Source organism: Muscardinus avellanarius, assembly GCF_963383645.1.
Source record: "Muscardinus avellanarius genome assembly, chromosome: 2".
NCBI classification, from domain to species: Eukaryota; Metazoa; Chordata; class Mammalia; order Rodentia; family Gliridae; genus Muscardinus; species Muscardinus avellanarius.
This window is the reverse complement of record NC_137787.1, coordinates 47,118,092-47,133,840: the sequence shown is the minus strand read 5'-3', so window position 1 is coordinate 47,133,840 and position 15,749 is coordinate 47,118,092. Positions and strand designations below refer to the sequence as shown.

Genomic DNA, 15,749 nt, shown 5'->3' with positions numbered 1-15,749 from the left:
TAGGGAGGTGGGTTGGCTGGGAGATGGCTTGTGCTGCCAGCCCAAGAGTGGCCTCAGAGTCTTTCAGGACATACCAGTGCTGCCCTGCTACTTGGTGCTTGAGAAATTTGCCCTGAAACTGATAGTGGGAATCTCCTTTGCTCCCCCCTTCCCTCTTCGGGGTAAAGAAAAAGAAAGAAAGAAAGAACATGCTTCAATCCCACTTCTAAACTGATGTGATCATCCTAAGGTCAGTGGGAGAGTCTGTCGCCCTTTAACTTTATGCTGCTTCCGCTCACTTTGTGGTGATCTCTAAATATAATCACATTCATATATATTGATACTGAGGATTGAACCCAGGGGCATCCTACCTCTGAGCTACATGCCCAGCCTTTTTTATTTTTTGTTTTGAAACAGGGTCTCCCTGGGTTGCTGAGAGTCACGCTAAGTTGCTGAGGCTGGTCTCGAACCTGTGACCCTTTTCTCAGCTTCCCAAGTACTGGGATTATAGGCATGTGCTACTACACTGAGCAATATAATACCGATTCTCAAAGACTTTTCTTACACTGATAATTCAGTTCCTTGTAGAATAGATTTTGAGAATGCAATTTTTTAAAGATTTCTAAAACCAACTCTTGCAGTTTTAATTATATTTACAGTCTTACACACCAAGGATGTGACTGTGATACAGACTAGCTGTCTAGGGCCTGAGCAGGCAGGCTGACAGCTGAGTGGTTAGTAGTGCGAGGCACCTGACATCACCGTCTCAACTGCTTTCTCTTTCATATTCTTGTACTTTTCTAGCTGACGAGGTCCAGAGACTGGGTACGATTCCATCAGCAGCTGCCACTGAGAATCAGCAAGGTTCAGAAATGTCAGACATCCTTCGGGAGCTGCTCAGGGTCTCTGAGAAAGCCGCCAACATCGCCCGGGCATGCAGGCAACAGGAAGCCCTCTTCCAGCTGCTCATCGAAGAAAAGAAAGAGGGAGAAAAGAACAAGAAGTTTGCAGTTGACTTTAAGACCCTGGCTGATGTACTGGTGCAGGAAGTTATAAAACAGAATATGGAAAACAAGGTAAGAACGGCCACAGTGAGGTAGCTGCACAGTATGTGTCTCTGTGGCTTTTACTGCCCCTCAGGTTACTAGCAAATAGATGTCATGGGTTTCCCCTTGATTTAATTATAATATCAATAAAATGCTTTGTAGAGGTCTTTAAAGTATAGTAAAGAACATATGAATTACTATTCTAACATCTAGAGATGAACATTTTGCATAGAACATTTCATTTACTAATGAGTTTCTTAATCAATAATGTGTTCTTTGGAACACAAGAAAAATTTAAATCCTCTTAATCCTCCAACTATAGTAAACCACAGCCATGTTTTGCTAAATGTTGTTAGTTATTTCCTTTCCATGTGTAGGTGTACATGACCTGTATCAATTACCTCAACAGAAATGAAAACACACTGTTTTTTTTTTTTTTAATTTGGTATGTTCAGTCATACCTTTGACCTTAACCATTCATCTAATGTTTGCCTTGGCTATGGGCTGGTAGCTGGATAAAGTCTCCCTTTTTTTTTACTTGAAAAACATGATCATAACTAACAGTGATTGTGATCCTAAGCAATTTGAACTAGCTGGAGAAAGAAACAATGTTCAGTAGTAGTAGTAGTGGTGGTGGTGGTGGTGGTGGTGGTGATAGCAGCCATTTATAAATGCTATGTGACAGGCACTGTTCTAAGAGCTTTAAATACACTAACTCATTTAAGCCTTATAACAAATTCATGAGACAAGAGTTATTATTCCAATTAATGAATGCAAAAAAAGAGGACACAGAGCTTAAGTAGTTTGCTTAAGTTTACACTGGCAAAAATGGCAAGTCTTTGAACAGAGGTTAAAGGTTTTTTTTTTTTGCAGTTCTAGATTGCCTTTTCTATGATAATCTAATAACTCTTTTTAGATTTTAGAGGATAGAACTTTATGACAGAAATCATTAGAAGAGCCGGACGTGGGCGCACGCTTGTAATTCCCGTGCTTGGGAGGCAGAGACAGGAGGATCGCGCAGGTTCAAAGCCAGCCACGCTGGCTTAAGAGACCCTGTTTCCAAATATAAAAAAAAAAAAAAATAGGTCTGGGAGTATAGCCCAGAGGTAGAAGGGCTTACAGGAACCCCAGTACCACCAAAAAAAAAAAAAAAAAAAAAAAGAAGAGAAATCATTAGAAGATACTAGAATATTTTCTATGAAATGCCTAAAATTGGGAGAGTCATTTAGAATCGTTCAGGTGAAATCTTAATCACAGGCAAGAGAAGAGAATCAGTGACTCCTACCCATGAATTTTTTTATAAACTAGACTTTTTTGTGTGTGGTACTGTGGGTGGAACCCAGGGGCTTTTCTACCTCCAGGCTATAATCCTAGAGCTATTTTTAAAAATATATATACTTTATTTAGAAACAGGGTCTCACTAAGTTGCTGAAAGCCTCACTCAGTAGCTGAGGCTGGCTTTGAACCTGTGCGATCCTCCTGTCTCAGTTTCCTAAGTGTGGGGATTACAAGCGTGCGCCACCACGCCCGGCTTTAAACTAGACTTTGTTATGCCCTATAATATCCGACTGCGATAAACTACATGAAGTTTGTTTTTGTTTGTTATTGATCAAGATGGGTATAAGTGATGGTTAAGCAACTGGATTAGATATGTATTGACATTAATTTTTATGAAGTAATATTTGCCCGAGAGCATTATAACAAGTTCAGGCAATTGTTCATTCATGAAGTGAATACCAGAACTTATGAACAAATAAGTGATATTCTGTTTTGGCTGTATGGAATATTTTTATTTTATGGCCTTTGTATCCTATAACCCTGGGAACAGATCCATAAACAGACTCTGGAGACTGAGCTTAGGTCCTTGATGATCGCTAGTCCTTGTTGGCGTGTACTATCTTGCAAAAGAGACAACAAAAGCAAAAACAAAAACATGATTGTGGGCATGATTAAAGCTTTTGGCCATCTGCAGATGACTGAGTTCAAATATTTGAAGCATTTCCTTGCTTTTGTTCCCTAAGAACATCATGCATATCAGAATTTGGCAAATATTTTGAGAAACATTATCTTCACTACTGAGAATCAAAAGCAAAATGTATCCCAAAGCTTTTTGTTATACCAAGATGAGAGGAGATTCTTACTTGACTTTATTTATTCACTCTATATTGATACATAAATTATTGGTCAAGTAGTTCTTTTACTTTTCATTTGTGTGTGTGTGTATATGTGTGTGTGTGTGTGTGTGTGTGTGTGTGTGTGTGTATAGATTGAGCTCAATGGCTCTCTATCTCTAAGCTATACCCTCAGCCCTTTTTATTATTATTTTTATTTTGAAACAATGATCTTGCTGCGTTGCTGGGATCCTCCTGTCTCAGCCTCCCAAACATTGTGATTTCAAGCATGCACCCGTACACCCAGCCTTTCTTTTTTTTTTTTTTTTTTTTTTTTTGGTGGTACTGGGGGTGGAACCCAGAGGCTTTCTACCTCTGGGCTATACTCCCAGACCCATTTAATATTTTATTTGGAAACAGGGTCTCACTGAGTTGCTGAGAGCCTCCCTAAGTAGCTGAGGCTGGCTTCGAACCTGTGCGATCCTCCTGTCTCAGCCTCCCAAGCACGGGGATTACAAGTGTGCACCACCACGCCCGGCTTTTTTTTTTCTATCCCATTTTCCTAGCCTAAAAGTAAATAACACTTCTGACAAGCATAGAAACACACTTGGAGGTGAAAATAAAATCTAGTGTTATCTTCTAATATATCTAGTCTCAAGTAATAATTTTAGGTACTTGATCAATAACATTATCTTGGATAAGTTACTAGGGTGCTCAGATTTCTACCAGGATTTGGACTTTCTAGCGGGGCAAAGGAATAGGAAAATGTCAGAAAACTAAGCACAAAACCTCGCTGGCTTCAACTTTTTATACTTTAATCGGTTTCTAGAATTGGAAATTTCTGAATTTCAGACCCAATTGTGCTTTTGAGATATAAAATGGAAATCTGTTCAGAACTGAACATGTGTGTATAGTTTTGTTGTTGTTTTGCTTTTTGTCATACTCTGAATCCTTTAGTTTCCAGGCTTGGCAAAAAATATTTTTGGAGAAGAATCCAATGAGTTTACTAATGATTTAGGTAAGTATGAGAATCCTTATGAGTTTTTGTAACTGAATAATTATATGGTATTCTAATTCCCAGTTTATACTATGAAATAAATGGATGTCTGGAAGTCTTTCAATATAAGCAATAGAATATATTTGGATGTTAATTAAGTTCCTACCTCAGAATATCATGCCATTTAAATTAAGAGATGTGATCTCATAGAATAATTTAGCAAATCCATATATCATTTTAAATACAGAACTATAGCATTTAAACAATTTGTGAATTAACCTTCAGAAAAATTGCATGGCCCTTCGAGAATCTAATGGAGGTTACTGATACCCCCAGAAAGATGCACATCAATATATGAATTGTGCAAATATTTCAGGCCCTAGATTTAAGCTTATTTATGGACCTATTGGGATTCCATGGCCCTTGGCTAAGACTGTAGAGGAGGAGGCCCAGGTCCTGAAATACAGGGCCATCTTGAACCAATCATCTTATCATTTCTCAAAGTCTCAGAACCTTGAAAAGCTTCTTTTTAAAATATATGTACTTTTGCCAGGCGTGGTGGCGCAGGTTTGTAATCCCAGCATTCGGGAGGCTGAGACCGGAGGATCGTGGTTTGTGGACAGCCTCAGCTACTTAGTGAGGCCCTCTGCAACTCAGTGAGAGTTGGTTTCAAAATAAAGAATAAAAATAAAAAAAAAATAGGGCAGGAGGTGTAGCTCGGAGGTCGAATGCCCCCGGGGTTCCATCCCCAGACCGGCAAAAAAAAAAAGTACTTTTATTGGTACACTGTAATTACACATCACAGTGAGTTCAAAGTGATATAACCATATATGCACACAGCATTTGGTGTATTTCTTTCCATATCCCACCTTTTACCCCCACCCCATACATATCAGTGAGATTGGTGGTGTTACCTTCATGTACGGAGACAGCATTAATCAAATCCATTAATCAAAGCATTTCCTTCTTCAGTCTCCTTTTTCTCCTCCCAATCTCTCTTCCCCCAATCATCTTTCTCAACTGGTCTCTCTCCTCATTTATCTAAAGTTTCTTTTGTTTTCTATTTTTTCTCTAGCTTCCACATATGAGGGAAAACATACAACGGTTTATAAAGGCTCTCGCACTATGAGGTTCCTTTTAGTACCAAGTGTTTTGTTTTGTTTGAGCTGAGTCTCCCCATGTTGTCCAGACTGGTCTCAAATTCCTGAAATCAAGTGATCTTCCTGCCTCAGCCTCCCCAGCAGTTACAGAAGGGTACCACAATGCTGGGCTAGAACAGTTTTCATTCTTATTTTCTGTCTTGTGGATGGATTCTACTTCAGTGATCTACATGTTTCCTGGTAGTAGAAGGAAAAATATAATTCCTGTCTGATTATTTTCAGAGAAACTTTTTTTCAGTTTATTTGGGATTTTGTTTGTTTAATGATAGGAAACTAAAATAGTGAATCTTAAACATTGACCATGTGACAAATAGTTCAATATCTAAGAGCACATTTACAAAAGATAGGTGAATTGAAAAATTTTAGTCTCCTTCATGGGCTATATATTAATATGGGCTATATAATAATATGCTTAATTCTATGACATTCAGTAAGAAGAGAGAAATCTCCTTTAGACAAAAGGTTAAAACTAATTCCAGTGGTTAACTCACACACACACACAAAATTATCATTAAAAAATCCTACATTTTGCCGGGTGTGGTGGCGCACGCTTGTAATCCCCGCACTTGGGAGGCAGAGACAGGAGGATCGCGCAGGTTTGAAGCCAGCCGTGCGCGCTGGTTTAGGAGACCCTGTTTCCAAATAAAAATGTAAAAAATAGGTCTGGGAGTGTAGCCCGGGGGTAGAAGGGCTTCCAGGAACCCCAGTACCACCAAAAAATAAAAATAAAAATAAAAATAAAAATAAAAATAAAAATAAAAAAAATAAATAAATAAATCCTACATTTAAGCCGGGCGGGCGTGGCGGTGCATGCTTGTAATCCCCGCGCTTGGGAAGCAGAGATAGGATGATAGTGCAGGTTCAAAGCCAGCCGCGCTGTTTTAAGAGACCCTGTTTCTAAATAAAAATATAAAAATAGGCCTTGGAGCGTAACCGGAGGTAGAAGGGTTTCCAGGAACTCCAGTATAACCCCCCCCCCCAAAAAAAAAGTCCTACATTTAGGTTTAGGGGAGGAATAAAAGGGGATAGAGACATAAAGAAGCTAACAGTTGAAATAATGCTATATATGTTAAGCTTCCAGTGCCAATCTCAAAGATAGCTTCTGGGGAGGGAGAAGATGGGACAGGACCAGAGGGAAACGCCCAGTGAGTTGTTTGCATGTATATCCCTATCACTTTGTATTTCCATGTGATGTAGAGTTACAATGCACCAATTTAAAAATGCAAAGAAAAATTCTACATTCAGCTGCTTTATAAACAGTTGTTTTAATATTTCATTTATCTAGACTGATTGGGACACAAAGCCATTCACATCCATTTTTGTTTGTTGAAAGGGAAGAGGAATGTGGAGCAGGGAGGAAGAGAAAGACTGTGGTATGTGTTGTGAACACAGGCAGGGCGGGATCCCAGATCCCCCTCTAAGTGCAGCGGGGACTCACCCGCCAATTTCAAGCAAAGGGAGTGAGAGGATAGATTTGCCTGTTTGAGTGGTACTGTGACTTTTAGTAAGCCCAATGTGCGGCAGTTATTAGCATTACTATTTCCCAACTTCAGTAGTTAAGTTTTAATTTTCAGTCAATTTAAGTGACCGTTTCTTGCTGATTCAAAGTCACCACTGTGGGCTGGGGAATGTAACTCGATGGTAAGCCCTTGTTCAGCATGTGTGAGGCCCTGGGTTCAATCCCCTGCACCAAAATAAAGAAATAAGTAAACAAACAAACAAACAAACAAACATCAGAGGCATCATCGTAATAGATGTATACTGTGCTTCCGAAACTTTGCTGACCATATCATCACCTCAGGATCTTGTTAAAATTCAGTGAGTCTGGGGTGAGGCCTGAGGTTCTGAATTTCTAACAAGCTCTGGTTCTTGGAACTGCTAGAGTAGTTAGGAATATGTATCTATATATCTAACAGGCTCCAAATGCCATCTTCTTAATTTTAAGGAGTTTTGTTGTTGTTGTTGTTGTTGTTGTTGTTGTTGTTGTTGTTTTCAAGAAGCTTGTCCCTTCTTATTACTATTAATTTACCTTTTTTTTTTTTTTTTTTGCGGTACTGAGGATGGTACCCCAGGGGCATTCAAGCTACATCCTCAGCCCTATTTTTTATTCTTTGTTTTGAAACAGGGTCTCACTAAGTTCCAGAAGGCTTCACTAACTGAGGCTGGCCATCAACTGCGATCTTCCTGTCTCAGCCTCCGAGGTACTGGGATTATAAGCGTGCACTACCACATCCGCACACCGAACTGCATTTTTTTTTTTTAAACCAACCTCTTCCCTCCCTTCTGTTGGAGGCTGGAAAGGAGATTACCCAAGAGGCTAAGGGGCACACTTAATGTGATGGTAAATCAAGTGGACCTGGTCACTTTAGTTTCCTTGGGAGAAGCACCTTTACTCACATCCTGCCATTGTGGGTCATATAGTTTTACTATGTTTTACAAAGTATATTAGTATACTTTGTCTTAGATTACTGAACACAGTTTTTAGTCAAAAACAGTATCATAAAAGGAGGGGGTAAAAGCCATTCAGTGTACTGATAAAAATCTCCATTCTTTTAAATAAAACATATTCAGACATGAACAGAGTATGTATAATAAAACTCAAGCTAGGCATGGTGGCATATGCCTATAATCCCAGTACTTGGGACACTGAGACATGAAGATTGCAGGTTCAAAGTCAGCCTAAGCAACTTAGTGAGGCTTTTCAGAAATGTAGTGAGACCTTATTTCAAAAACATATATATGATATACATACATATATATATATATATTATTGCCACATATTATTGCCACTACATATATGTATATATATGTATATGTATATATATATATGTATATATAGGTATATGTATATATATGCCACTATATATATATATATATATATATATATATATATATATATATATGGCTGGGGGTGTAGTCTGGAAGTTGAAGGCCCCTGGGTTCCACCCCCAGTACCACACACACACACACACATACAAAATAAATGAATGAATAAATAAGTAATAGGCAAAAGGCAAAAGTAAATAAACAGTAATGATCAAGAACTGTAGGATTTTTTTTTTTTTTTTTTTTGGTCCTGGGTATTGAAACCAGGGGCATTATATCTCTAAGCTGTACTCCCAGCCCTTTTTATTATTATTTTGAAACACAGTCTTACTAAGTAAGTTGCTGAAACTTGAACCTGCGATCCTCCTGTCTCAGCTTCCCAAGAACTGGAGTCCAGGTGTGCACCGCCATGCTCAACTTAGATTTAGGGATTTTTAGCTGGTCTTTGGGCCGTTAAATTGGGCACAAAATTGTGCCTGCGTGGGCATTCTTCTGAGGAGTAGGTCTTTTGGTTCTGGGAACGTGGCCTTTCTATTGCCATGAAGGGATGAAGCCATGAGGCATCTGTGACTGGGAAGCACCAGGGTGATCCTGGCAGCCACCCAGGCTTCAGAACCGCTGGCCTGAGCGCACTGACCTCGCCTCATGCAAGCACTCGGCCTTGCAGCTTCCTCCTCTCCTCCCTCGGTCCCCCACCCCTCTGTTGTTCTTTGTCAGCTGAAACTCTTGAAATGTAATGGACTTTGGGTTTTTATTCTAGGGGAAAAGATCACCATGAAACTGTGTTCAACGGAGGAGGAAACAGCAGAACTTCTCAGCAAAGTTCTTAATGGCAATGAGTCGGCATCGGAAGCCTTAGCCAGGGTTGTCCACCAGGATGTCGCCTTTACTGACCCAGCCCTGGATTCCATAGAGATCCACATTCCACAGGACATTTTGGGAATTTGGGTGGATCCCATAGGTATGCATGGGAGAGGATGTTTGCCCTATTGCTTTTATTTGTTCTTATCTCTACTTTTTTTTCTTTTCTTTTTGGCTTGAAAAAGTAAACATTGTTGAGAATATAGCTTAACTCTCCAAGAAGTGTTTAAAATTTAAAAATTTGGAAATGATAAGTGAAATCGGGTCTGGTGGCCCGTGCTTGTAATCCAGTATTTGGGAGGCTGAGACAGAAGGATTACAAATTTCTGGCCATACTCAGCTACTTAGGGAGATCCTCTGCAACTTAGTGAGACCTTGTTTCAAAATAAAGAACAAAAAATAGGGCTGGGGTGTAGCTAAGAGGTAGAATGCCCCTGGGTTCCATCCCCAGTACTGGAAAAAAAAAAAAGACTTTCAGGAACCTGGTGAGGTGGTACACACTGGTAATCCCAAAAGGATCACAGGTCCCAAGGCCAGCCTCGGCAATTTAGGCAATTTAGCAAAACTGTTTCAAAGAAAAGGGGAGGGGGAGGTTAGGGATGTAGTTTAGGAGTAGAATGCCCCTGGGTCTGATCCTGTACCCAAAACAGAGCCCCCAAAACCCACAAAAGGCTTCCGGTGCCAGGCTGGTGAGTGAGTACAGGAAGTGCTCGCAGCTGTGTCCACTTGAAGGGTACTCAGCGCCAACAGACCACCACATGTGGGAGGACAGGCCAGATCTTCAGATTGTTTTTTAAGAACCCAAAATCTAGGTTTTTAAGTGAGAGCTCCCGGTTAGTTGTTGTTGTGATGGTGGTGGTGGTGGTGGTATTGGGGTTGGAACCCAGGGCCATTCTATCTCTGAGTTATACCCCCAGCCTTATTTTATTATTTTATTTTAAAACAGGGTCTCACTGAGTTGCCTCACGAAGTCGCTAAGACTGGTCACAAAAGTGCAGTCCTCCTCTCTTACCCTCCCAGGGACTGGCATTACAATTGTGTGTCACCACACCCAGGTGAGCACCCAATTTTTAATCATAATTTAATTGAATAAACCAACAATAAAAAATGCATTACAGTTTAAGCAAAACGCAACTTAATATATGTCATGAGCTGTCAGTTTGTGAATCTGTGTAACCCTTACCATTATTTTTTGGTCTGTATGGTGATAGATCTATAATCTATATTTTATCACTTTAAAAATGTAGCCCTTAGTCAGGCATGGTGGCACATGCTTGTAATCCCAGCATTCGGGAGGCTAAGACTGGAGGATCACGGTTCTCAGACAGCCTCAGCTACTTAGTGAAGCTTTCCTCAACTTAGTGAGACCTTGTTTCAAAATAAAGAACAAAAAATAGGGCTAGGGTGTATGTAGCTAAGAGATAGAATGCCCCTGGATTCCATCCCAGTACCGCAAAAAAAAAAAAAAAAAGTAGTCCTTAGCCGGGCATGGTGGCACACGCTTGTAATCCCCGCTCTTGGGAGGCAGAGACAGGAGGATCACGCAGGTTCGAAGCCAGCCACGCGCGCTGGCTTAGGAGACCCTGTTTCCAAATAAAAATGTAAAAATAGGTCTGGGAGTGTAGCCCAGAGGTAGAAGGGCTTCCAGGAACCCCAGTACCCCCCCACACACATACACACAAAGTAGCCCTTATTCTCTATGTTGTTAATACAAAGGTATTCATTCTAAGAAGTCCCTCCTCCTCCTCCTCCTCCTCCTCCTCCTCCTCCTCCTCCTCTTCCTCCTCCTCCTTCTTCTTCTTTTGTTTCCCACCTTACTGGCATATCCCACCCAACACAGCTGGGACCTGGCATTATGTTGAACAGGCAAACCCCCGCCCTGCCCATTTACAAGCACATTAACACAGTGTTGTAGAAATGGGCTCCACCTGCTGGGCATGGTAATACATGCTTATAGTCCTAGCTATTCAAGAGGTTGGAGGCAGGAGGATCACTTGAGCTGAGGGGTTCTAGAACATCCTAGACAACAGTGAGACCTAATCCCAATAAGTTAAAGCGGCGGGGGGGGGGGGGTAGTGGAGGAAGGAATGAAAAAAGAAATGGGCTTGGTCATCAGATATATAACAATCAGCCAGTGGGTTATATTTAGAAACTAAGAATTTTCCTCAAAGTCTTTTACCACCTAAGGGTACATTGGCATCAGTTACAATTCCTGAGGGGCAGGGATCTCCTGTTTCTCAGTCTACCTGGGCTGAATCAGTTGCCTGTCTCTGGATCTCTTGCCAGGCACCTTAACTATGTTCTAACTCACTGCCGGCTGAGGGGGAAACAGGAATACCATCAACTTCTTCCCTTTTATGCTGCTATTATTGTCTTTCTTCCTTCTAACTTGAGAAACCCAATAATAATAACACAGAAAATTCCACCTCCAGGCAGAGACAGGAGGATCGCAGTTTGAGGACAGCCTCAGCTACTTAGTGAGGTCTTTTGCAACTCAGTGAGACCCTGGGGGTGTAGCTTGGAGATAGAATGCCCTTAGGTTCCATCCACAGTACAAAAAAAAAAAAAAAATTACACTTCTGGCAGATTCTTGAAAGGAGACTTTTCTATCTCACATTGTACTGGTCCTCTGATTAATAACAGTTCTAAAATATCCCCACCATTTATCCTGAGTTATTTGCTTTTAAATGCTTTTGACATATGACAAATATTTGAATACTTATTCTATGCAAGGTGCTTTGCCTGTTGCCACAAGAACTGTAGCCAAGTTCTCTCCCTTCCTTTCTCTTACAGTCAGGCAAATGAGACATAAGCATCTTAAGAGTGAAATACAAGATGTCAAATAACAAATCAAGATCCAAAGGTGCCATGTGCTAAACTCAAATTAGTAGAAAAAATATATAGGACAAAATTTACAGCTGTGTTCATCTTTTCTCCTAAATAATCTTTACCCAAATTCCAACACATTTATTTTTCAGATTCAACATATCAGTATATCAAAGGTTCTGCTGATGTTAAATCCAACCAAGGAATTTTCCCCTGCGGACTTCAGTGTGTCACTATCTTAATTGGTGTCTATGACATACAGACAGGAGTGCCACTGATGGGAGTCATCAATCAACCTTTTGTGTCACGAGACCAAAACACGCTCAGGTAAAAGAGGAATTTTTGGTATATTATGGTTTTTAGAACTTGGCTTCTTGCCAGGATGACTACTCAACATCCCCATGTCTCAGTACATTAAGGTGTCCCCACTGAAAGTCTGTGTGTTTGAATTATAGTTCTTTCTATTCTCAGTCCTGGATTTGGAATCATTTTATTTTGAGACAGTGCACTCTAGTAGAAAATTTATAAGGAATACTATCTTAGAGAAAGCATGGTTTCACATTTAGGATATAGTGATCCAGTTCTGTTTCCAGAATGCACTCCAAACCAGATTAATGGAATGGTATTGCCAGGCATGGTGGTACACACCTGAAATTCCAGCTATTTAGGGACATTGAGGCAGGAAGATAGCAAGTTTGAGGCCATCCTTGGCAACTCAGCAAGACCCTGTCTCAAAATAAAAAGAGCTGAAAATGTTGATCAGTAGTAGAACATTTGCCCAGGCTTTAATCCCCAGCACAAAAAGGAAGAGGAGGAGAAGGAAAAGTAGGAAGAGAAGGAGGAGGAACAGCTAAAACTTCTAAGAACATCTATCTTCTAGAACAAGATAGATGTCATCACTATATAGCTGGTTGAACTTTTTTCAGAAGAAATTCAAAAGAAAATGTGAAAATGCCCAGTGAGAAGATGGATAAGTGTGTCTAGGATTAGAATTGACCATTTCAGCATCACTTCCCGCTCTGTCCCTCTCTCTCTTCACCCTCTCTCCAGTCTCCTCAACAGCACAGGATGGCCAGGACACCAGTTGACTCTAATCCATTGCCTGTGCTGGGGGTCGACTCGAGAGGATTGCAGAGTCCAAGCAGGAGCAGCTTCAGTTTTTTCATTGAAATAGGTCATATTTTTCCATGTATGTAGAACTACGTATTTTTATTGAGCCTTGAATTACTGCAGCTAAAAGAAGTCTGCTCTTTAAAAGTCATAAATTTATACCCCTGAAATTTTGATATTTTTTCTTTACCACTGCTTCCTTTCAACCTCAAATGTGTTTCTGTCATCTTTAAAAGGTCATTAAGACATTTAAAAGAATTGGAACAGTATGAGTCATGTATCATGCTCATGGCCTAGAAATGGAGGGGTTGACAAAGTACTTAGTGCCATAGATTCTAGAGTGAGACTGCTGGGTTTGAATGTGGGTTCTATCACTTAAAAAGCTGTCTGGGTCTTAGCAAGTTATTTATTTTCTCTGAGCCTCTATTTCTTCATTTGTAAATAGAGTAGATTACCCAATATAGAATATAAGTTAAACATTGATGAGTGGAATATGCTACTATTATTGTTGTTGCCCAAAACAAATAATATTGAGTCCATCTTTCTGGGTGTTAGAAGCCACAGTGGAACTGGTGATTAGGTGTGGTAGTCAGCTTTTTGTCATTGTGACCAAAATACCTGACAGGATCAATTTTGAGAAGGAAACATTTATTTGGCTGATGGTTTCAAAGATTTACTCTGTGGTTGGCTGGCTCCAGGAGAGAAACAGCACTGTGGCAGGGCCTGAGAGAGGAAAGCTGTTTAGCTCATGGAAGCCAGGAAGGGGAGGGGAGAGAGAGGGATAAAGGAGGAAGCAGGAGCGGGAGCCAGGTGCAGATAAAGTGTTCACGGCCATGCCCCAGTGACCCACCTTCTCTTCCATTCTACTCCTGGGAACTTTGCTGGATTGGAGACCATACTTTCAACACATATATTGCATATCCAAACCACAAGAAAATAAAAGAGTAACTAAAGTGACCCAAAACTTGTTAGAAAGATTGTAAGAAGTTTGAAGACTGATTTATCTATTCATCTTTTCCCCTTATTAAACTTTGAATGGCAAAAGTGATAGTGAGTTTTTATAGCATTTCTTGAGACTGGAAATCTCACAAATGTTTCAGTGCTTTCCCAGAATGGTTTGATAATAAAGCGAAATTGAACACATTCCTAACCCTTCAAGAATTCAGGCAGCTGCATGAAAAAATGAATTAACTGATTTATTTGGAAATGATTTAGCTGCTTGGCATCTATTTCTAGGCTCAGGGGCATTAAAACTCATTATGTTATGATGAATTGTATATTTTTTCATATTATTAAGTTTGACAGCTATTGCAAATAATGAAAAAACAATGTGATAATCATCCTCCCAAACAAAATTTTTCTCCCATAGGTGGAAAGGACAGTGTTACTGGGGCCTGTCTTACATGGGGACCAACATCCATTCACTGCAGCCTGTCGTCTCTAAAAGGAATGGCAGCGACGTCCAGACTGAAGACGCCCGCTCCCAGGCAGAATCCTCCCACCCTTTCTCAGCAGTCATTAGTACCAGTGAAAAGGAGGCCGTCAAAGCCGCATTGTCCCATGTGTGTGGGGACAACATATTCCGGGCAGCTGGGGCTGGTTACAAGAGCCTCTGTGTGGTCCAAGGTCTTGTTGACATTTACATCTTTTCAGAAGACACCACATTTAAGTGGGACTCTTGTGCTCCCCATGCCATCTTGAAGGCCATGGGTGGCGGAATAGTTGACATGAAAGAATGCTTAGAAAGGTATCCAGAGACGGGGCCACACTTGCCTGAATTGCTGTATCATGTGGGAAATGAAGGTGCCGCTGGGGTGGACCTCTGGGCCAACAAGGGGGGACTGATCGCGTACAGATCCAGGAAGCAGCTGGAAACGTTCCTGCGCCTGCTCATCCAAAACCTTGTGCCTCTGGGGACACAGGTGTAGATGGACTCTGACCTCAAAGTACATTGAAACTGAACGGAAACGCTTTCCCATTATCCTCTATCTTTTGAAGATAGTTGTGTCCTATTGATGGTTAACACTCACCCTCCTTTTTTGAGGAGTATGTCTCCATTATGTGTTCATAATGTTAATTCCAGTATATTAATGATATTCGTGCAGCAAATTGGTGTATGATATTCTTACATTGAGTACCATGTTCATGTTGCTTGAAATACTTCAATAAAGCATTGAAGAAAGAAAATATTCAATTAGTAGAACTACTCTAAGTATTGAAGTTATGAGAGAAATGTCACAAATATTTGGAAGAATACAGAGGGGAAGAGGGTGGCTTGGGTTCATTTCCTATTCTGAAGGGGAAATCTGCAGTCTAAAAACTGTGAACTTTCTAAAACCGTACAATGTAGCCAGTGCATATACTTAAGATAGTGTTCTGTGCTCCTCACGAGAAGGAAAGCCTGGAGCAAGCGTGCTCCCTCCCACCACGCAGAGACAGGGAGGGAGCTGGAGATGGAGTTACACACAGGGAGGAAGGGAGACGCATGGGGAGCACGAGGGAGCGATGTGGAGCGATATATACACACATACACTAAGAGACAGACACACAGATACAACAGAGATGGGTACACACGGCCCTCCATTTCTTTTCTTTTTTTTTTTTCAGGTTGAGCACACATTTTTATTTGCATCATTTGTTTGTAATACTTTCAGGACATTTAGAGAATAACATTTTATTTTCTGTCTGTGAGTGTTGCTGTGTCTGATAAGGAAGGTTTATGTGTACTAGTATTCCTCATATAGCTTCTTATATGACTGAAAGCAAACATCATCACTAAACTTGCTCTCTAAGCAGAAATTACAGTGCTTTACGGCCCTCCGTTTCTGTAGAA

The 15,749-nt window shown here is 40.6% G+C and overlaps 1 protein-coding gene across 1 annotated transcript; it reads left to right on the top strand.

The window, feature by feature from the left end:
- Positions 1-851: 851 nt before the first annotated feature.
- Positions 852-14,844, top strand: INPP1 (inositol polyphosphate-1-phosphatase; the record flags this gene model as incomplete). Its single annotated transcript, XM_080689360.1, has 5 exons — positions 852-1,055; positions 4,094-4,154; positions 8,880-9,080; positions 11,959-12,133; positions 14,286-14,844. 5 exons carry the CDS (start codon positions 852-854, stop codon positions 14,842-14,844), a joined length of 1,200 nt encoding a protein of 399 aa, XP_080545486.1.
- Between the last annotated feature and the right edge of the window lie 905 nt (positions 14,845-15,749).